This window comes from Lycium ferocissimum, chromosome 12 (genome assembly GCF_029784015.1).
Source record: "Lycium ferocissimum isolate CSIRO_LF1 chromosome 12, AGI_CSIRO_Lferr_CH_V1, whole genome shotgun sequence".
NCBI classification, from domain to species: Eukaryota; Viridiplantae; Streptophyta; class Magnoliopsida; order Solanales; family Solanaceae; genus Lycium; species Lycium ferocissimum.
This window is the reverse complement of record NC_081353.1, coordinates 29,949,775-29,972,393: the sequence shown is the minus strand read 5'-3', so window position 1 is coordinate 29,972,393 and position 22,619 is coordinate 29,949,775. Positions and strand designations below refer to the sequence as shown.

Below are 22,619 nucleotides of genomic sequence, written 5' to 3'. Positions count from 1 at the left end.
GTTTTGGTTTTCTAAAGCCGACACTTATTACATGAAAAAGAGTTTACAGCGACACTTATTACTAATCCGGAGGAAATATGTTCAATTGTAGCTTTGTTGGTTTCCGCTAAACACTTTGTATTCAATAATAACGATAAGAAAGTAACATTGTATATTCCTCCTTTTTAATAAATTGAACAATAAGTAGACAATCTGTCTCCACTTCTAATTCTTGATAACCCATTTCGTTGCTAAAGATAGCCCTTGAAGCTCCAATTTTCTTGTTTATCTGTAAAAATCCCTCTGAAAATAGTACCTCCAATTTAGTCCCTAACACTTCTATGAATATTCAATTTAATATGTTTAAAATGTACTGCTTAAGAGGAGACCAAGCTTAGGAAGTGCTTCGAGAATTTCCTTAGCATAATCACTAACTGCATTTTATAGGTAAACATTTCTTTTCAATGAAATTTTTTTATTTCACTCTTTCTGTATATGACACATAATTAAAATTATAAGAATAGTACTACGAGATTTCAGATATAAATGATCTTACCTATATATAGTAATCTTTACAAGAGTTCCTAAAGTATATAATTATAGATGATTCATAAAACAGTACAGGTACAGAGAATTCATTACACAGTATATAGAGAATTCATATAGCTAATTCTTCAACTTGGTTAGACACGAAATTTCCCATCTACAAACACAAAAAATTGCTGCCACATGAACCCGGACGGGATAGATATTTCCTTTCAGAGAATTTCTTGGTGTAACATATTATTTATGCGTGCTTGGTACATTTGGTGCAGCCACAAGTGCAACCATATTCTTGATATTGAACCCTCTGACTAGTCCAACTTGGTTAGACACAAACCATCTTCGAGGTACTAAACTTGTGCTTCGATCTCCATCACTACTAATTATTGATATTGTACACCAACTGTAAGTACGCCTCAATATCAAACAAGTTGAAATCGACTATATAATTCCGTGGTAGCACCCGATGAGGTACTTCAGTTTCCACGCTGATCTTAGGGAAGATTTAACAAAGAAAAAAGAATCAGCACCACCAAAGTTGTTTGAAACTCCTACAAGAGGTTGGAAAATATGAAAACATCAAACGAAATTGAAAACAAAAAAAAAAGTACATTTCCACACATAACAACAATGTTCTTAATAGAATCAACTTGATAATGTCCCTTACCCTTTAAATCTACAAAATATTTTAAAATTAAGATCAAAGTTCCTTCCGGTTAGACATTGTAAATATGCCCTTGTGTAATAGCGACAGCCATATATGTGCCAATAAAATCACCTTTTAATTCGATTTGGGTGTAATTGAATATAATCAAGCGACATGTTTCAATTTGTCTAGCCAAGTATTTTGTTAGCATGAAACTGGGGTAATTGAGGGGAACAATTATACTCTTTAATTCTCAAAGAGGCATGTAATTGAGAGGAGAGATTACACTCTTTAACGGGGGTCAGAAATAGTACTCAAGGAAAGGTAAATTTACAACTATCAACAAGTTCTAATGATTATAACTGCAAATTTTCTTATAGAAAATATTAATTTTGCGTTTACAATTTAAAGAAGTTGAAAAATCAAAGGGGGGAATTTTATTCACAACTCAAAAAGAAACTGAGCAAAAAAGAAAAAAAAAGAGACTCATTTCAACTTCATATTCAGTAAAAGGCAGACAAATAATAAGGAGATAAGGTGTGCATCATTGACTAATTGAATACTTCATTTGAAAATGAAATAGAAAAACACCAACCAAACCAACAGGAGAGATAACAAACTCAAATATAAATTCAACTTACAACAAATACACTACATTTGAAAAACTTGAATATGGGATGTTGCTTGATCAAACATAGGTTTAAAGATCCGAGTTTGGAAGGTGGGTGGTTCCCGTAAAAATAAAATAAAATAATAAAAAAAGGTATTCGGCAAGTCTGCTTATATTCGAATTTGGTGAACGAAGAGAACACGGGTCTAACAAGGCAAGATCACAATCACACCTAGGAGTGTCAAATGGGCAGATTGGACTGAATTTGGGCGAATCAGAATGGACTGAGTTAATAAATGACCCAACAAGTGGAGCGGGTCATGTTTTCATAAGCAATTGCCACCCCTATATATGCCACCCATAAAAATGCAACCATGATAAGTTGCAAGCCACAACTAGATTGGGTAGTTCTTTATGTGATTTAACTCTTGAACCATTCAAATTTCGGATTATCTAACACTTTGCTATGTTATGTGATTGCCTATATATTATCGAATAACAACTTCCAAATACATGAATATCCTGTTCCAAGTTCAGGATAATTAACGAATTTTTTTCTATTCCCTAATTGTAACAACTAACTCCGTAATAGGTGCTAGAAGTTCCAACAATTTCAAGTCTAGTAATGGAAGTTCGGATCATTCCATAATAGGGATTAACATTGGATGACCGGAATGAATACTAACATTCTGGATCCATATATAGTACTAACATCCTCGGTTCTTGGTTGAACCCAATAGAGGTGATAAAAGGACTTTTCCATACTTCAGTTTTCTATTTTATTTGCAGCTACATATGTTCTACAGACAAATCAACTACATATTATTTGCTAGCCCACGCCAATTTATTGATTTCTTTTGCACACTGTTCACAAAACTTTTCTCATATTTTCATACCTTTGGTCCACCTTTATTTCACTAATGATGGTAACACCGACAAATCACAAGCACCAAGTTTTTTCCGGTTAAACTTCTTTGTCAAACCACAACCTTTCTGATAGGCAATAATCTTTAGGACGTTGCTTTAAATGTGAAAAACGCAATAGCATGCCCAAACACCCGAAGCTTTAAGCAAGGGATATGTAACCAAAATAATAGTGGAGGAGAATGGATCGCTTACCTTATTATATTTGAAGCAACGGTGCGCTGAATTTTATCCATGTATTTCAGTATTTCGACCCAAGCCTGCTATAAAACGGAACGCATTTCAGAAGTTGCATTCAAATTCATGTATGCAAATGCAGAAGGTGGATGCAATGAAAAGGAATCGACCATTTTGTGTAAGCAAAATACTTTAGCTGTTAAGGTTCACCTAAGGCAGCAATAGATGATAAACACCACATAACTATTTGATTATAAAGAAATGTACCAACTACTCCAAGAGCACTCATCCATAAACCGGTTACTAGTACAAATAACATAAAGAAATGTAACCAACGTTTATAGGAAAAAGCAACCCCAAAGATTTGGGACCAAAAGCGGATAGCGGTGACCATTGAATAATTTTCTTTGGCTTGAGTTGGGTTAAAAGCACGGAATGTATAAGTGAATTTTCTGTGTATATTCCTTGTACACAAAATGTGTATTTATACAAGTAGATGAATGAAAAAATAAAAAATAAATATTAAATCCTATACATTTTTGTCTACTTCCATTGGCTGCTAGAATAACAACTTTATGAAAATATACGCTACTCTATGCTAGGAAGTTTCCAAGAATATCACAATTGTATATTTTGTGAAAATATCACAGCAGTTAATCTGATCCGAGATGGCCTGTTTGTGCTTCAGTTTTGTTGGTCCCATTTCTTCTTTTGTTTTGTTGGGATAAAGAATAAGTGGCCCAATGCTTTCTTCTTGTTCATCCAATGGCCCAAGAGCTGCTTCTTCTTCTTCTTCTTCTTCTTCTTCTTCTTCTTTCATACATAACAAAGACTTTGATGTAGTTGAAGTCTTTGTCACTTTGTTCAAAACCTTATCTTCCATGGATGAAATTTTTCCTTCTTCTTCATTCTCCTCACAAACAGAAACAAGAGATAGTTTATTTCGACTTTCATTCTCATCACCCCCCTTCAAGGTGGAGAGGAGAGAAGTGACTCCCAACTTGGATAAAATCGAATGATGAGATGGACCGGAGAGGGATTTTGTAAACAGATCGACAAGTTGAGCTTTCGATGGTACGAAAGAGAGTGTTATCAAACCTGAAAGAAATTGTTGCCGTACGAAGTGGCAATAGAGTTCAACATGCTTAGTCCTCTCGTGGAAGACCGGATCCCGATGTGTATAGTAGCCTTGCTATCAAAGTGAACAGGAACAAGCAAAGATGGAGTGATGGAAAGATATTCAAGAATATGAGTTAACCGAGTAAGTTCTGTTGTAACCCTTCTCATAGATCTATACTCCGATTCAGCTGAGGACAAGGAATAGAAGTCTCACTACAAGAAAAAAATATTTGGCAACAAAATTATTTTTGTTGCAAAAAGTACTTTTGGAAACAATTTTTTTTTTGTTGCCAAAATTACTTTTCCCAACGGCTGTTATTGCAACAACATGCAACAACTTTTTTGTTTGGTTGCCAAAAGTACTTTTTGCAACAATAATCAATACTATGACAACAAAATTAAATTCTTTGGCAACAAAAAAAAATCATTTGCCAACAATAAACTAAGTAGTTGCCAAATATTAAATTTTTTGTTGCCATTTCTATACTTTCTTGTAGTGTGTTTCTTCGATTTACAAGAAATAGGTGCTCCTCCTAAGCTTATAAAGAAACCACTGACAGATTTGCATGTGTCTTTGCAGGATGCCCAGTCGGCAATGCAAAAGGCAATGAGGGAAAATGCTGGATCCAGTTAAAGAACAAACCTTGACCAGGATTAACTCGTCGATAACGCGGTACACGCAAAGCAACCATGAAATGACCCATACAAAGCTGTAGCATATATTGACTCAAAGTCGATACTGCAATAGACAAGTCCGGCCTTGTATGGGTAAGATAATTGAGTTTTCCAACAACTCGTCTGTAGATTGTTGGATCAGCAAGTAAAGGGCCTGATGATGCACAAATCTTTGATGAAGGATCAAGAGGAGATGAAACTACAGGTAAATTGTCACAATCAAACTCCTGTAATAGTTCCATTGTGAATTTTCTTTGACTTACTATAAATCCTTGTGGTTCTCATAGAATTTCCAACCCTATAAAATAGTGTAATTCACCTAGAACCTTGATTTTGAATTCAGTATTGAGAAAAAGCTTGATTGCTTCAAACTCTGAGGGATCACTCCCATTGAAGAGAATATCATCAACATAGACAGCAATAATTGAAATGAGGTTTCCTCTTTTCTTAAAAAAAAAAAAAAAAAAAAGAGTAGTCATTCAAAGAAGCACAGTAACCTTTGAAACTTAGGGCACCTGCAAGTTTGGAATACTATTGTCTTGAAGCTTGCTTGAGCCCATATAATGATTTCCTTAGCCTACAAAGATGATTAGGACTAGGTGCAAGCATTCCTGCTAGAAATTTCATGTAAACTTCTTCTTGAAAATCTCCATGCAAGAATGCATTGTTCACATCAAGCTGAAAATAGGCCAACCCATTTTGATTGCAACTATTAGAAGACATTTGATAGTTGTCATCTTAACAACAGGGGAAAAGTCTCATTATAGTCCAAACCATCCCCTTGTATGTCTCTTCTGATAACTAGTCTGGCTTTTAGTCTTTCAAGAGAACCATTTGAATGCTGCTTGAACTTATACACTCATTTACAAGGCAAAGCCTTTCTTCCAATAGGCAAAATAACCACCTTCCAAGTATTGTTGTCCTCTAATGCTTGCAGTTCCTTGTTCATGGCTTCTTTCCATCCAGGGTGGAGAGAAGCTTGATTATAACCAGTAGGATTTGTAATAGTAGTAATGGATCCCTATAGTTGTTGGTTTGGTAAAGACAAAGCTCCAAAAGAAAAGGTAGAGGGTTGAGAAAAGCAAGTTTTGGAGACATTTGTGAGGTATACATGATTACAAATGAAATCATCTAGATATGCAGGTGTTTTATGCATTCTAGTTGATTGCCTTGTTGGTAGAGTAGGGATAATATGTGGAATATGTGGAATAGGTGCAGGTGAGGCATTAGGTGTATTTTGATGAGAAGAATCAGATGGTGGAGTTGATTGGGTAGTATGGTCAATAATAGGAGATGATTGGGGAATAGATTAAGAAATAAGAGGATTAGATGGTTGTGGACTAGGATCAGAGATGGAAAGGGTAGATGGTGAAATTGACATATCTTGTTCAAAACCAGGTGTCTGTCTAGGAAAAATGGTTGGAGAAACAGTGGAAGATGAGGAAAAAGGGAAAATAGTTTCAAGGAAATGCACATCTCTAGACAAAATCACTTTTCTAGTAGACAGGTCAAGCAACTTATATCCCTTTTGACCTTGTGGATAACCCAGAAACACACAGGCTGTAGCTCTAGGATCAAGTTTATTTCTGTTCCCCTTCAAAGTAGAAGCATAACATAGACACCCAAAAGTTCTTAAGTTACTATAGTTTGGTGATTTGCCAAAAAAAGATGATAAGAAGTCTTTCCCTTAAGAACATTAGAAGGAATTCTGTTGATTAAGTGTGCAGCAGTCAATATGCATTCACCCCAGTAGGCTTTAGGAAGATTTGATTGAAACAATAAGGCCCTTTGATAGTGTTCATGAAAGCTTAACTCAATTGAAGACCAGGAAATATCAAGACGCTTTATTGGGCTTCAATTAGTAATGAAAACATGTCTACATTTGGAAGAAGATCTCCAGCCCAAAGTAGATCTTTTGGATTGTGGCCCAAAATCTGTCCAATGAAGGAGCAAGTCCAATAGCCCAATTTAGTGTTCTAGAAGCTATTTAATGATATATTAACTACCTTTAATGCTTTATTGGACAAAGTGTTTGTAGTATTCTGTGCACCTAGGAAATTGCACCATATTTACTCTAGTTTGACTACATTTAAAGATTTATTGAACAAAGTATTTTTAGTATTCTAGGCACCTAGGAACTTTCAGCATATTTAATGTAGTTTGACTAGTCCATAGATAGTTTCAAGGGGATGAAAACCCTTTTTAGACTCCTATATTAAGGGGTGTTTTCTTTCATTGTAACTAAGTTTGATTAATATTAATATATTAGGCTTGCGGCTTGTGGAGACCTTTGAGGTTCTCTTTAGGATTTGCCCTTTTTGTTCTACTTTGAATCGTAACTTTGATCCTTCAATGGTAAGATTCCTCGTTTGAGTTCCCTCCCTCGTTTTCTTTTTCTTGTCAATTGATTCAACTCTTTCTTTCACTATTAAATAACGTTTTAAGTATCAAATACTTGAACTTGTTCTCTTCTCTCTCATGAATCAATCCTTTCCCCTTTCTAACTTTTAATTCTAAAGTCTTCCGCTATTCGTGCTGTTATCAAGTGGTATAAGAACTTTGGATGGTTGGGTATTCTTATACTCACCTGATCTATTGATTTGAATTCTAGATTTAAAAAAAAAATCTGAAAAAAAAAAAAGGAAAAAAAAAAAAGTTACTGTAGCACGTGAATAGTAACCAAAAAAGTCTGTTAAAGTGAACAATGTCGTGAACAGTACTCTCTAAGTTATCTTTACTTGTTCTTGATTTCTTTGATGCTTTATCTTGTGATTTGGTGACTTTAAATTATTGAGAAATCCATTGTGGTTGTTATCTCTTGAAAATCTTATTAGTTTTAAAGATTCTTTGACTTTTGCTCATCAAGGAACTCAAAAGTCACTTTTGTTACACCCTGCACTTTCAGTGTTACGCCCCGTATCTCGAAGAAGCACTGGTTAAATTTGAATGTAAGTATGTCGAGCTATGGCTAGGTAAAACAACTTTGAAGTGTAAGGAACGAAGCATTATTAAGTATATTGTTTAAGTAAAGGATGAATTATGATCTTGTAAGTCGTAACCGAGAAGGACAACCTTGGAACCAAAGGACATGACCATTATCAAGTATGATTAGTGATAAATATCATGTATGGAGAGTTTCGGAAGATTTCGGGATCAAACAAATCGAAGAAAATAAGTTTAACGAAAATTTGAAAAAAGTTGGCAGGATTTTGGACAGATTTTTAGTCACATTTGGAGGGGTATATCTCCTAGTATATTAGGAGTTTTAAGGTATTTCAAAAGCCTAAAATGAAGCTCTTCGAGTCTAGTTTTCAACGCAACAAACTGTTCATCGATACGACGTTGGAGTAGAGAATTACGGACGTTACAAGTTAGGCGGACAGAGTAGGTCACGCTGCTACAGGGCGCTACAGTGATGCCGACTTTGGCACACTATATAAGGGCAAAACCCCATTTTTTCTTCACAAAAAATTTCCCAAATGCTCTAGAAAGTTCATCAAACATATGACAGCCTATATATCATATAAAAGTGAGGATTTTGAGTAATTTCAAGTTACGGAGTATTAATCAAGGTCCGAACAACGTGTAGTGTGATTATAGTATCGTTTTGCAGTAGAATTGGCTTGGATTCAAAGTGAATATTGAAGATATTGCTGCTCTAGCAAGAATAAGGTATGAATCTCACCTTATTAATATTAATTTCAGTTTATTTACGGAGATAGAGTTATTAAATGATCGTATAATGAACTTTTGATGGAGAAATTGAATAAACATCGTGTGGGATTTTTATGGAGTATTTTGGTGTTGATATTATTGTTGTTGATGTTGGTATTGCTATTTTTGTTGTTGGTTGTTGGTATTGTGATTTCGGCTAGGCGTATAAACGGGGGAGATCTTTTGCAATTTATTCTAAATGGATTTAAACTGAAGGCTTAAGACGAGCATATGAGGATGAGCCTAACAACAGTGTAAATTGTTTTATATGTAGATTACGAGACTACAAGAGAACTTTAGTAAATTACAAGACAGGAAGTGAGTTGGAGAAGTAGAAAATTAAGCTCCAAGGTATGTTAAGGCTATTCCTCTTTCTTTTAAAGACATGATTCTTTTCCTACCAACCCATACATGAATTTGATAAAAATCCTCATTTCCAAGAATGTTAGAGATTCGTGACTCTTAAAGTTTTTATGGTGCTAAAGATGAATAATTTTTTTTATGATAACCATGACGATGATTATGAGGGATTTATTTATCAAAGCTCCAAGGCATACGGATTTCATGTTATTATGCGATGATTTTATTCATAGAGATTTCCAAGTACATGAGCTTTATATTATTATGAGGTGATTGAGCTTACTTTGCAATTTCTTAATTTCCTTCATTGTTGGTAATCTCACCTTATGACCCTTGTTCCTTCAAGGTGGGATAAACGATGATGATTGATCCATAATATAATCGGAGGCTACCGACGTTACGTCACTCCGATATAGTTGTGGCTTTTGATTGGGCTCTTATACGTACTTTATATATATGTATGTATTTTCTCACACCGCGCCGCGCTATAGTTGGTCGGGCATGGCACGTAGATGTGCACACCACTGCAGTGGGCATGTTATGATATTGCCCCGGACGTGGGCTAATGATGATAACACCGAGCCTTAATGGGCCGGGTACGATACTATATATATGACACCGAGCCAATGGCCGGGTACGGTACTATATATATGTATAAAAATGTTTTTTGTAAAAGGCTAAGCATGCGTACGACACCGCCTTATGAGACATCCGTATGTACAAATGTGTTATCTCCCTTATTCCATATTCTCTTTCATGTCTATATTATGTTGTTATTCATGCCTTACATACTCGCAGACATTATTCGTACCGACGTCTCTTTGTGGACGCTGCGCTCATGCCCGCAGTAGGCGAGTGAGATGGATCGGACCGTAGGTGTTCTATCGCAAATTCTCGGGAGCACTCCCCTTACTTCGTGAGTTGCGATCTATTTGGTATTGTCCTTATGATCATTTGTGTTCTATGTAGAGGCTCGTAGACGTGTGTGTACAGTTAGATGTTTTATAGCTCCACCAGTTCATATTGTTGTATAATATATTGGTGGCCTTGTCGGCCTTATTTTGAGCTCTTGATACTTTATTGTTAGCCTTGCCGGCTTTATGATATACGCTATGTTGTGGCGACCTTGTCGGTCCGCATATGAACATATGTGCTGAATGCTCGGATATTCCTATGTTGGGCCTTTTCTGCGTGAAGGTGTTCTTTGAGTTATGGTTTATAATGTTCAAAGTAACGAATAAGTCATGTGGTTCCCGGCCTACGGGTTGGAGCCCGTCATACTCCTGGTAGGGGTATGACAACTTTGAGGATTGCAAAGATCATTACAGCACATATGGATAAAAACTCATTGATATGTTTTAGATCTTTTCTTGAAAGTGTTTGTTCCTTACATTTAGTTTTCTATTTGTTCTCTTACTAGATACTTGAAGTATTTATTCATACTTAAGAGTTGTCTAGCAATTTTGTGCCTATTTCTTTATTTCGTGCCAATTTGTTCTGTGCTTTTCTCTTTATTTTCATTGTGTATTTCTTTGTTTCCAGTCCGTTATAGTTTTCTAGTCCTTTTCTTTGTTTGACATAAACTCCATTCTTGAACCAAGCTTTGGAACTTACTTTGAAACGTTTGAGTTCTTTGTGGTTTATTGAAGAACTTTGAGGAGGAGCCCTTGAGTGGTAAAAGCCAAGAATGGTGAGATTCTTTGAGGGTAAAAGCCTATTGGTGTGATACACGAGTGTTGAGAGCCAATACTTGAGTGATAAAACGTAATGGTTTGATTCTTTTGGTGAGGTCCTTTTGCTTCTAACAATATTTTGTTTGTAATTAAGTAATTTGCAAGCCTTTCAGAGGTTATGGCTACATCCATGAATGCCAAAAGAAAGTAAGAAGATAAAAAAATTAAAAGAAAGAGATGAAGATACCTTTTACTGGTTACGAAAACCCTATGAAGTGATCAAGAAAGCAAATGATGAGTGGGATGAAAGAAAGAAGAAACAACATAATTCCACAAGAACATCTTCAAACTATCCTTCATCTAATGAGGGGGAGTTAAAGCGCAAGGCATATGAAAAGAAGGACCAAAGGGACACATCAAGTGCTTGTAGAATACCAAAAGTCAAAGTTGATATTAGAAGTCCTCCGAATGATAGTAGAGGAATTCTTGGCAAGTATGTGGGTGCTTATGATAATTCAAATAACATATTCTTCCAAGAAAATCAAGGGAGTGTTTCTTCATCGGTTGGATCCTTTTTCAATTCAAACAAAAGCGAGGAGGAGAGACAAAAGAAAGAGAGAATAAGGGTGAGCAACTTGACAACTCGAGAGAGGAAAAAGGAGAGGAAGTGAAGAGTGAGAAGAGTGAGTTGTCAAGAACTAGAAAAGAATGGATAGAATTGAATGAAATGAGTTCACGAGGTAAAATAGAGAGTGAACAAGTGCATTTGAGAGATGAGGAAAAATAAAAGATTGAAAAATTAGAGTGCATAAGTGTGAAAGATTCTTGTTCAAGCTCTAACCAATTAATGCATTCTTTTTCTAGTGTTTATGTTCCAAATGTGCAGGTTATTGAAGAAGAACCCATTGAAGTGTTGGAACAACAACTGAAGGGAGATTCTATCTTCAAAAAAGATTTGAAAGGTGAAAAGGCCGGTGATCTGTGGAAGCAACATCAAGTGGAATAAAAAGTTGAGCTTGATGATCTCATGTGGTACGACCTAATTGATGATCTATTTGTAGATGCAAATGAAGTTGAACTTGTACCACAATTTGACAAGGTCCAATTTTTAAGTAGAGATGTGGCTCAGATTTGGAGGGAACATGACCTTGTTGACTATTCTTCTTATGTGAGGAATTTGCCACAATGCGATGAAAGTGAGGGACGAGATAAGTTGAGTGAACAAATCCAAAAAAAATTGAGAGAGGATGAACCTTGTTCATATGCCAATCAACTAACTCTTTCTTATTTTAGTCTTACGTCTCCTTTCATGCAGAATATTAAGGACGAACCTTGTGTAAAGGATGATGACACTTCACTTGAAGAAGACAATCACATTGGTCAAGGTTTTAAAGTGTGGGATAACCCATTGTGGGATGATACTAAACATGAGTTCTTGTACATTTTTGTCCCCTTTGGGATTCCAGTGAAAGAAGCAGAGGTGATGAAGTTATCCATGAAGACAATGAGACACATGAAGCTTTTGATGCATTAGATATTGAGAAATTTGAGCAAGGTGCAGAATGTAGTAGCTCAAATGTGGAAAAGGATAAGTGCTCACATGTTTCCAACTTCACAATATATTTATCTTGTTTTGTGGATCCTTTTTTCCATCTTCATTCCAAGCCAGTTCTCAAGGAAATTACTTTTGATCCATATCTTGATTAAGGTATATCTAATGGTGAGGTTAAGTTATTTAGCAAGAGCAAATATGGTATGTTTTCCTTTTGGTCTAGCTAATGACCCTTTACAGTTTAAAGAGCTTATGAATTGTGTTTTTAGTACTTGTGTTGGTGATTACATTTTCCTCTTAGCTGATGCTATACTTGGATATTTAAAAGGAGTGTTTGTGCATATAAAACTAAGTGGGTTAAATGGTTGTATGGTCACAACCTTGTGTTATTTTTACCAAGTGGTTGTTGTGTTTTCCTACTTATTATGATTATTGGTTGAAGATCAATGTCAAGATTCAAGGGTGAATCTTCTTTAAAAGGCAGAGAATGATAGCAACCATAGAAGCTCAAATCCGTTGAAGGAGAATCTACTGTCAGTGTCAAGATTTGAGGGCGAATCTTCTTTAAGAGGAGGAGAATGATAGCATCCATGAAAGCTTAACTCAATTGAAGACTAGGAAATATCAAGACGCTCTATTGGGCTTCAATTAGTAATGAAAACATGTCTACATTTGAAAGAAGAGCTCCAGCCCAAAGTAGATCTTTTGGATTGTGGCCCAAAATCTGTCCAATGAAGGAGCAAGTCCAACAAACCAATTGAGTGTTCTAGAAGCTATTTAATGCTATGCTGACTACCTTTAATGCTTTATTGGACAAAGTGTTTGTAGTGTTCTATGCACCTAGGAAACTGCACCATATTTACTCTAGTTTGACTACCTTTAAAGCTTTATTGAACAAAGTATTTTTAGTATTCTAGGCACCTAGGAAATTTCAGCCTATTTAATGTAGTTTGACTAGTCCATTGATAGTTTCAAGGGGATGAAAACCCTTTTTAGACTCCTATATAAAGGGGTGTTTTCTTTCATTGTAACTAAGTTTGATTAATATTAATATATTAGCCTTGTGGCTTGTGGAGACCTTTGAGGTTCTCTTTAGGGTTTGCCCTTTTTGTTCTACTTTGAACCATAACTTGGATCCTTCAATGGTAAGATTCGTCGTTTGAGTTCCCTCCCTCCTTTTCTTCTTTTTTTTAATTGATTCAACTCTTTCTTTCACTATTAAACAACGTTTTAAGTATCAAATGCTTGAACTTGTTTTCTTCTCTCTCTAGAATCATAATATATATATATATACACACACACACACACACACACACACACACACATGTATAGTCTTCCGCTATCCGTGCTGTTATCACCCTTGCTATTTCTAACAAATGTATGTACTTCCTCTTAACAATCCCATTTTGTTGAGAGGTTGCAACACATGAAGTTTGATGAACTATGCCTTGTAATTTTAGAAAACTGGCTTCCTCTATCCCTTTTCCTAATTCTATGGCATTGTCTGATCTAATTTTCTTTACTTTTACATCAAACTGTCTTTCAACCATTAATAAGAAGTCCTTTAAAACTGAGAAAGCGAACGTTACTTTTAACAGTCAACAAGAAAGCCCATGTTCCTCTACTAAAATCATCCACGATAGTGAGGAAATACTTATAACCATTATATGTGGCAATCTTAAAAGGTCCCTAAGTATCAATATGAATTAGTTAAAAAATTCTGGTAGAACTAATTTGACTGGCAGGAAAAGGTTTTCTAGTTTGCCTTGCAAGAGGACAAATATCACAAGTACAAATAGAATTAAAAGGCAAAGATATGAAACTGAACTTTTTCATTGCTGGATATAGTAAATGATGAAGTCTTGCATGCCATAAGGCTACATTAGAAATTGCACTAGCAGAAAAAGGAACACAAACTGAACTAGGACTAGAAAAATTTCCTTCTGGTAAAGAAACTACATGATTGTAACAAAATTCTACTTCTAGACTTGGTAGGTTCCAGCACAAAAAGACCTTCCCTAGCTTTACCAAAAGCTTGTACCCTCCTCATTAAAGGGGCCTGCATTACACACCTAGAAATTCCAAAATTGAGGGCACAAGAGAGTTGAACAAAAAAACCTATGCACGGATAATAGATTATATCTGAAAGAAGGAACAAAAGAACATTATGTAAAGTGTAATATGGGGCTAGATCCTAATAGTTCCTATATTTGTTACTGTTATCTTGTAAGAGTTTGGTAAATTGATACTAAGAGGAAAAGGCAGAGGTATAAGTTTAAGAAAGGAACTTGAATCAATGCACATGTGCTCAGAAGCATCAGTGTCTATAATCCAAGATTTAGTGTTGTAAACTAAGAAACAGGTTCCAAAATATTTAGTAATTATACCAGCAACTGCATTTGCATTTATCTCTGATGTGTTGCTGCTTGATGCACCACCTTGTGTTTGTTTGAAAATGTGCATAATGTGTCAACTGTTCCTTACTGAGCTGATTTAGCCCATTTGCTTCAACTTCATCATTTGCAATGCTTAGGTTAGAAAATTCTTCCTATGTAACTGCTGCTTTCCCTCTAATTTCCCCTTGAACATCTTTGTTGTTGTTGGTAAATTGGAAATCATTTAGATAACCAATCAGTCTGTAACAATCATCTACTACATGCCCAACTTTCAAACAGTGACCGCAAGCTACATTGGGGTTAAACTTCTTCCTTCTCACCTTAGTTCTCCTTTGTGCTTGATTGTTCCTTTGAGCAGTTGTCATTTGCCCTTGATACTGATTACCAGTTCTGTGTTGATTTTGTGTTGGGTAACCAAATCTCTGAGTTTGGTTCCCAAATTTTTGTTGTCCCATGTTTTGATTTCTTGCCATGAAGGATGAACCATTAGAAGAAAATTGAGGGTTCACATAGACTTCTCTCTGGTTTTCATCTTGTAGCAAAAGTGAGTAAGCAATATTGATTCCTGGCAATGGATTTATCATTAGGATATTTTCTCTTGCTGAACCATAGACATCATTCAAACCCATTAAAAATTGAATGAGTCTCTGGTCCTCCATAGACTTGAGCATTTTGTGTTTACCATTGCAAACACAGACACAATTACAAACAATGTCTGAGTTGAGAGAATCCAACTCATGTCATAGCCTTTTCAATTTTGTGAAATAACCAGCCACATCATTGGATCCTTGAACTAATCATGTGATTTCCTTTTGCAGCTGGTATAACTTAGCACCATTAGATTGTCCAAATCTTTGTTCCAGATCAGTCCATAAATCTTTTGCAGTCCTGGAGTAGATCACAGAATGGGCTATGTCCTTGGACAAAGAGTTGAGAAGTCAAGATGTAACCATGTCATTACATCTGATCTGTGATGAATGATCCTGGGCTGTTGCTTCTGGTTCAGCAATCTTCCCATTGATGAAGCCTAGCTTGTTTTTGGCTAAGAGTGCAATAAGCACTAATCTTCTCCACCCCTGATACCCTCTTCCATCAAAGGAGTTGTTAACCAGGTTCATGCCTAGTGCATCTAAAGAGTGAAGAAATAAAGAGTTGCTGGAATAAGTCCATTTCCAACATTTGTGTTTAAATTATTTTGAGTTTTACCAGTTGATTCAGTGATTCCTCCCATCATGATTCAGAATTTGTGATGAAAAGAGACTGAAGAATTGAAAAGAAAGATGAATTGCAGAGATTAAGATCTACTGCTCTGATACCATAAAGAAATGTATATGAGAACTTTCTATGTATATTCCTTGTACACAAACAGTGGATTTATACAAGTAGATGAATGAAAAAATAAAAAATAAATATTAAATTCTATACATTTTTGTCTACTTTCTGTTGGCTGCTAGAATAACAAACTTTCTGAAAATATACTCTACTCTATGCTAGGAAGTTTCCAAGAATATCTTAGCTGTATATTTTGTGAAAAATATCACAGCTGTTTGAAAATATCACAACTGTTAATCTGATCCGAGATGGTCTTCTTCTTTTAGACATAACAAAGACTTCGATGTAGTTAAAGTCTTTGTCACTTTGTTCAAAACCTTATCCCCCATGGATGAACTTTTTCCTTCTTCTTCATTCTCCTCACAAATAGAAACAAGAGATAGTTTATTTCGGTTTTCATTCTCATCAGATTAAGATCCGCTTCACTTATGATCGAATAACTGGTCAATTAGTTTAATCCATTTCTCGCCAAATCTATGTTTTGCTAAGTAAAGGATTAATTAGGATTTTACACCTTCCAGATTTGGTAAATCACCTAATATACAAGTAAAATAACTAGGTATTCTAGGGCTGAAGTTTAGTTGACAGACGGATTGACGGAACAATTTATACGACAATTGGCAAGTCCCATTAACGTTACACTGGTCTTCACAACAAGTGGTCAAATATTTATTATCTCATCAGATTCAACCAAGTGAAAGAAACTAAATGAATCATCTTGCTATTAGGCATTGTACCCTTGTTATTACATCAATGAACTTCAAGAGAGTTAGTTCGAAGTATGACTAGCTAGAGTTTGAAAGATTTCAGCCATGCATAAAATGACAAGTACACACTAAGATCAAGTAAAATTGTGCAAGTCACAATTCAAATTCCAGAAACATGTCACGTAGATAAATGAGAAGATAAAATAGTGACTCGTGGTTGAAGTTAAAGAGAGAGAGAGAGAGAGAGAGAGAAGATAATAATTCAAATTCAAGTAAGAGCTAATTGAAGGTGATCCTCAAGCGATGATTATATTTCTCTACTGATACCTAAACCTTAGATAATCAAATCATAAATCTTCGCACAACAACCCCAAAAATTTTCTCATAGTCCAGTTATATTCAAATCACTAAGGGAGAAAAGCAAAAAGGGGTCACAGTTGAGGCTTACCATATCAAGAAGTTAATCAATAAAGCCAATATAACCTCATGCACTTGGCTCTGGTTGTGCTTATTCTTATCGTTGATATGAAATGCTCGACATGCCTATAGTTCACCTTGAGGTTCTGCAGTGTACAAGCAATAGCTGTTTGGTTACCAACCAACATCAGGGCCGGCAGAACAACAATTACTATGCCTCCAGTGTTGTCAAAGGTGAAAAGCTTTTAAAAGCGCTCAAGTCTATTAGGAGTTTAAGCGCAAAGCCGCAATTAAAGTGTAGGCTTTAGTAAACAAAGGCACAATGAAGAAACAAGTAAAGATATATATGTAATGGAAGAAAAAAGTAAAAGATTCATTTATAATATTTTCCTAAACGATTAATACCTCTTTTGCTTTCAAGATAGAACTCATGGGCACACACCTTAGTACCTTGCCTACACTGAAGCGCAACTTAAGCGAGACGAAGCACTTTCCTTGAGCTTTTTTGAGCTTCAAGGCTTAAGAGTACCTTAAATGAGCCTTTGATAATATAGTATGCCTAAGTCTGAAACAAGTCGACGTCAACTATATATACCTTCACTGACAAATAACAATAGGGCAGATTTATATAATGATAGGCAAGCACGTCAACATTTTTTCTGGCAATGTGTTGCTAAACTAGTGAGTATACATATTCAAGTGCAACTAGCAAAGATGGCAAAAGAAGTTGTGTACTCAAGGACATTAGAATTGGCTAATATTCGGCAAATATCCCACTTTCCAGTATTAAAAAGGTTTTTAATTCCTTAATATTGTTGAGAGAAATCATTGCTAGCTCTCTATCTTCAGTAAGAAGTCATACTAGTTGCTAATTCTCCATCAAAGAAAATTGCATAAGGTGTAAAGGACTCCCCAGCTTGGAATTTATAGATGTATCATGTAAAATTAGACTGTTCAAACATTATTCCTCTACCAAGTTTCTAGCAAATTAAAATATATTAAGTCCTCACAAAATGTCTAGCTAACATGTTCTCCAATAAATTGGTAGTGAATAAACAACTTACCATGCAAAGCGCCATAGTAACAACTAACATCATCATCCCTCTCAACATGCCTATGGTGTCAAATTACCATATAAAGCCACATCTAATGGTCAATTGCTAAAATAAACTAATAACTGATACTGCTAAAGAAATAAATAAATAAAAAAGGAGACCAGTTTTTTTTTTTTTAAAATGATACTTCTAAAGAGCTAAAAAGATAAAGGTGCCATCTATCAGGAGTGCATATTGTCCCCAAAATATCAAATTAATCCAAAATGTATCGATGTCAATCGGAATTCGGACAAACGAGGCTCATACGCTAGTCACTTCAGTAACACCATAATCCATATGTACAATATCTATACTTTTTTTAACATACAGAATTGATAAAGCCACACAATTTCAAAGAGAAATGTGAAATCATTTTCATCACAAAAATTTTGGACAATTGTTGGGGGAATATCCAAACATGTATTGAGAACATTCGCAAAAGTTATCAGTGTACTTTTAGACCTTCTAATTGTAGAATGTTCAAGAAAATAACAGCTCAACATTGCAATCCTAAAAGTCTGCAATTGTGTCAAACATATCCACCCACCTGATAATAGAGAAAACCATACCACTACAACAGCAAAATAGCGTCTCAATCCAAAAAAATTGAGGCCGATTATATGAATAATGTTGCTTTATTTAAGTAAATCTCAGTCAAACAACAACATACCCATGTAATCCCACAGATGGGGAAGTAAATCTCAGTCCAGTATGGAATACAAGAACATACCCAGTATAATCCCATCAGGTGGGGTCTGGGGAGGGTAGAGTGTACGCAGACCTTACCTCAACCTTTTGACAGGTAGAGAGGCTATTTCCAATAGACCCCCGGCTCAAAGAGAGATGAAAAAGCATCAGAAATAATAAACAGTAATAATAAGTAGTACTAGCAGCAAGATAATATGATAAAAAAACATAGTAAAAAAAGCAATCAAATAGTACTGGCGATAAGAAAAAAGCAATTCAAAGCAGTATAAAAGGCATGGTGAAAGGTGAAAAAAAAAAAGGCATGGTGAAATACTATACAAAGTAAAATAATTTGATAATCATAGTACAAGCAACAACAAATAGTACCAGGAACCAAAAGCCAAGGACCTACAAGGATAATACTAAAACTATTAGTATGAAATGATAGGTAAGACAACACTCAACTACTTATTAACAGTCCAATATGGAGTATTAAAATAAAATAAAAAAGTATGAGAAGTTTTATCATATTTCTAGTTTGTACATAAATCTCTCACAAGACCAAAAGACTCCAAGAAAAAATCGAACCTCTATTAAAGTACTAAAACTTAATCCTAACTACTGGATTATCTATATGGATCTTTTTTTTCCATTATGCCCTAATTTTTGCATTGTTTACATGAATCCGAAGATATTTTAGGGCTTGCAATATAGCGGAATCAAAAGAAAAGAAATGATTAATCAAAATACCTGTGTAAAGCAAAGTTAATTTCCCCAAAAAAGCTGCTTGATGTTCCCACCATCAGGCAATATTAATGGCTGTCAAAAGGGGCTAGAATATTTTAGTGTAATTACAATGCGACATACTCTTAACAAAGAACTAATGGATTCTTAAAAAATAAATGAAATTCAAACTTGAATAAAGTTCATTATTGATGTACTCCAATATTCTAACCTCTACATGGAAATTTTTCTCCACACTTCATAGCAAAGACTGGATATTGTGTGTATCTTCTAAAAGGAAACAAAATCTTATCAACAATAAGAATCATATTCAAACCTACATAAAATATTGCAAGAACCCACATAAATTTAACTAAATCCCTCATACTCAACAAAAAAAAATAAAGGAATCCACAGATTCATCAAGTTAAAAGACTATCTTTAAATGTAAATACAAATATTCTGAAAGAGTAATCCTTTTACCAGGAAGTTTGTGCTCACTTTAGTCCTTTTTCTTTAATCGGGGTAAGAAAGGGTTAATCGCAATGGATCGTGAGAGCAATGCCACTTACAATAGCCTAGCCTTCACATATAGATGAAAATTGTACTTCAAGGCGGTCATCATGACACTTCAGGCTCATTTCAAGTCTCAGATTACACCCCATAGCAGGAAAAATAAAGCAAGAAAAAGCAAGATTGTCAAGAGCAAAACCAAGAAAAGAGAAGAAACGGGAAAATTTTCTGTTAGATCTAGAACAGTGGTTGATTTCTTCATTTTTTTTTCTTTCTAGATTTTAGCAAAAGAAATTAATTTTCCGTTGAGATAGAACAGTAAACAGGCGTACCTCCCATATCTACATTCGTCCTCTTTAATCAGAGATATAATTATAAGTACATGAAAGGACACGCTAAGTACAATATTTAATTAGCAGAATTATTACATACAAAAAGGAACCCCAAAAACCTCAGACACTTACCCGAACTGAACCTCAGAATTTTTGATAAACTTCATCTTCTTCTTTTTTCTGTCTAATCTCAAAAAAATATTACATTGAGTGACAATTATATTGTGGTGCAATGTGTCTTTTTCTTTTGTGTCTGTGTGCAAGGTGTCATATATAGAGATAAAGAAGGGGAGATTCAATAAAGTTATTGAAATGTCGTGTCCATCAGCAGTAATCCATCTATAGCTTAGCTATACTGTTTATTTTCTTCAGACGGATGTTAGCTTAACACAAGAAGAGATAGAAACATATAGAGTTTATTGAAAAATATACATCACCTTACATGTACGCTGCTTCAACAAATATTATGATATAGATGGTTAGTAGCCGGGGGCGATTTTAGGGGTAAAAAATGGAGCACGTGAACAGATGGTCTCTTTGTAAAACTAGACATTTTATGTATATATTTTCTAAAATTAGTATAATACTATATATTGGAACACATGCTATAAAAAAGCTAAATAGTGCATTTGATTAGAGGTTGAGTTATATACTTAGAGTCGCCTCTGCTAGTAGTGGAAACAAAAATTTTATAGGAGTTCATCATTTGTTATAAAATGATAACATATTCAATACAACAACAACATACCCAGTGGGATCTGGGAGGACCTTACCTCTACCTTAAGAGGTAGAGAGCCTGTTTCCGAACCCTTGGCTCAAGAAAAAGCATGACAAAAAAAGGTCAAATAACAACAACAACAACAACAACATACCCAGTATACTCCCACATGGTAGGTCTGGGGAGGGTAGAGTGTACGCAAACCTTATCCCTACCTTGGGAGGTAGGAAAGTTGTTTCCGACAGACCCTCGGCTCAAGAAAAGGTGTCAAGACAACAATAATAATAGACATTAATAGCAACATATAATAAGAAGTGACAAAACAGGGTCAGATAAGAAGTGACAAAAGTAAAGAAACCATGGCAAAATACTATAAAAATAATATCATATTCAATGTAATCCCATAACTGAAGTCTGAAGTGGTGGCGTACGAGCAGAGTCGCAAACCTTACCCCTACCTTGGTAAGATCTTAAGGCGAGATTTATCTGAACTCTTTCCACTCCTCTTAAGTGGTGGAACCAAGGAAATGAGGGAAAATAAAGCATAGAGAGAGAGGTGACAGAAAGAGAAGTGAGCACACGCAAATAACAATGGTATAAATCTTTATACAATTCGTCTGCGTGTGCTCACTCTCTTCTGTCAGTCTTGATTCTCTCTGTCCCCCATTCTCTTTTTGCTTCACACCATCAAGAAAACCCTTTCACATGCCATATACATATGCCAAATCAGATCTGAAACCAAAGATAAACCCCTTTTATACAAAGAGAAAACAACACAAACCCTTAAAACTTTACCACAAATACTCAGAATTCACAACGTCTAAATATTGAATCTGTTGTGAGATACGATTAGGGTTTGAAGGTTATCTTTGAATTGTGTTGAACATATATTTTCACACCCTAAACTTGACTGCTACTAGTAGTATCACTAGAAGAACAAAAAAAAAAAAAAAAGATCTTAACTTGTTTCCTCTCGAGACAATCTTTCTTTTACTTTAGTACATGCAATGGATAGAGATAGAACACATACGAAAGAACCCCACTGCATAAACTTTGCCAGATAGAGAAAATGTAGGGAAAGAAAGGGAAGGAGATAATGGGGTACTGTGGCATGGCGGCAATACAAAATGACTTTTTATTTACAACCACTAGTTGACTAATTGTAATTTAACATAACACACAAATGGATTATAAATCAAGTTGATGATATATAGAGGAATATTGATTATGTTAGGGTGTAGGTGTAGTGGTTTTGTGGGGTTGGCTGATGTCGATGCCGGACTCGCCTGTCCTTTGTGATTGGAGCTACGTGGCCAAACAGTAACGACTTGTCCGGATGATTATTATATATATATATATATTATTTCATAACGTATCGTATTGTATTATACCGTATTATTTTAATGAATATAGCATTTGAATAGATTATATTTGTCGTCTAACAATGCCAGGGAACAATCTAAAATATAAACTCACGGTTACAAAGAAAATAGGATACAAGATAAGAGTTATTACTCCCTTCGTCCCATAATAAGTATCACCTTAGCAAAAAAAATTATCCCATAATAAGTGTCATCTTAGGAAACCAAAACATAAATTGGCTAATTTTTCCAACTCTACCCTTAGACAAAAACTACAAGTTAAAGTAACATCTAAATGATGATTGGAAAAGTCACGTGGTAACTTGGTATTGTTGGATTTTCAATGTCAAAAGTTTCTTGCTTGTGC

The 22,619-nt window shown here is 35.1% G+C and overlaps 1 protein-coding gene and 1 long non-coding RNA gene across 51 annotated transcripts; one reads left to right on the top strand and one right to left on the bottom strand.

Annotated features, from left to right (window-relative positions):
- Positions 1-513: 513 nt before the first annotated feature.
- Positions 514-22,082, bottom strand: LOC132040151 (uncharacterized). 50 transcript variants are annotated; one of them, XR_009410606.1, is made up of 6 exons: positions 21,350-22,082; positions 19,356-19,424; positions 17,889-17,938; positions 16,856-16,970; positions 2,898-2,965; positions 514-1,015 (listed from the first exon to the last, which is right to left on the bottom strand). XR_009410606.1 is itself a non-coding variant. In XM_059430766.1 (3 exons), exons 1-3 carry the CDS (start codon positions 4,164-4,166, stop codon positions 1,046-1,048), a joined length of 285 nt encoding a protein of 94 aa, XP_059286749.1. In that variant the 5' UTR covers positions 4,167-4,962; the 3' UTR covers positions 514-1,045. The 50 variants fall into 50 exon arrangements, 4 of the variants coding, with proteins under 4 accessions (XP_059286749.1, XP_059286747.1, XP_059286750.1 ...); XR_009410586.1 differs by lacking the exon at positions 21,350-22,082 and adding an exon at positions 19,561-21,039; XR_009410592.1 differs by lacking the exons at positions 17,889-17,938; positions 21,350-22,082 and adding exons at positions 19,561-19,665; positions 19,812-21,039.
- Positions 2,972-5,119, top strand: LOC132040152 (uncharacterized). Its single transcript, XR_009410628.1, has 2 exons — positions 2,972-3,554; positions 3,963-5,119. It is a non-coding gene; the product is annotated as an uncharacterized LOC132040152 (long non-coding RNA).
- Positions 22,083-22,619: the final 537 nt, after the last annotated feature.

Coding starts and splice junctions, on each gene's coding strand:
- LOC132040151 (XM_059430764.1), bottom strand. CDS start 4,166: ATGAGAAGGGTTACAACAGAACTTACTCGGTTAACTCATATTCTTGAA. Junction 2,966..3,977: donor ACGGCAACAATTTCTTTCAG/GTTTGATAACAC, acceptor TCCGTTTTATAG/CAGGCTTGGGTCGAAATACT. Junction 1,016..2,897: donor GTTGCTTCAAATATAATAAG/GTAAGCGATCCA, acceptor ATCTTCCCTAAG/ATCAGCGTGGAAACTGAAGT.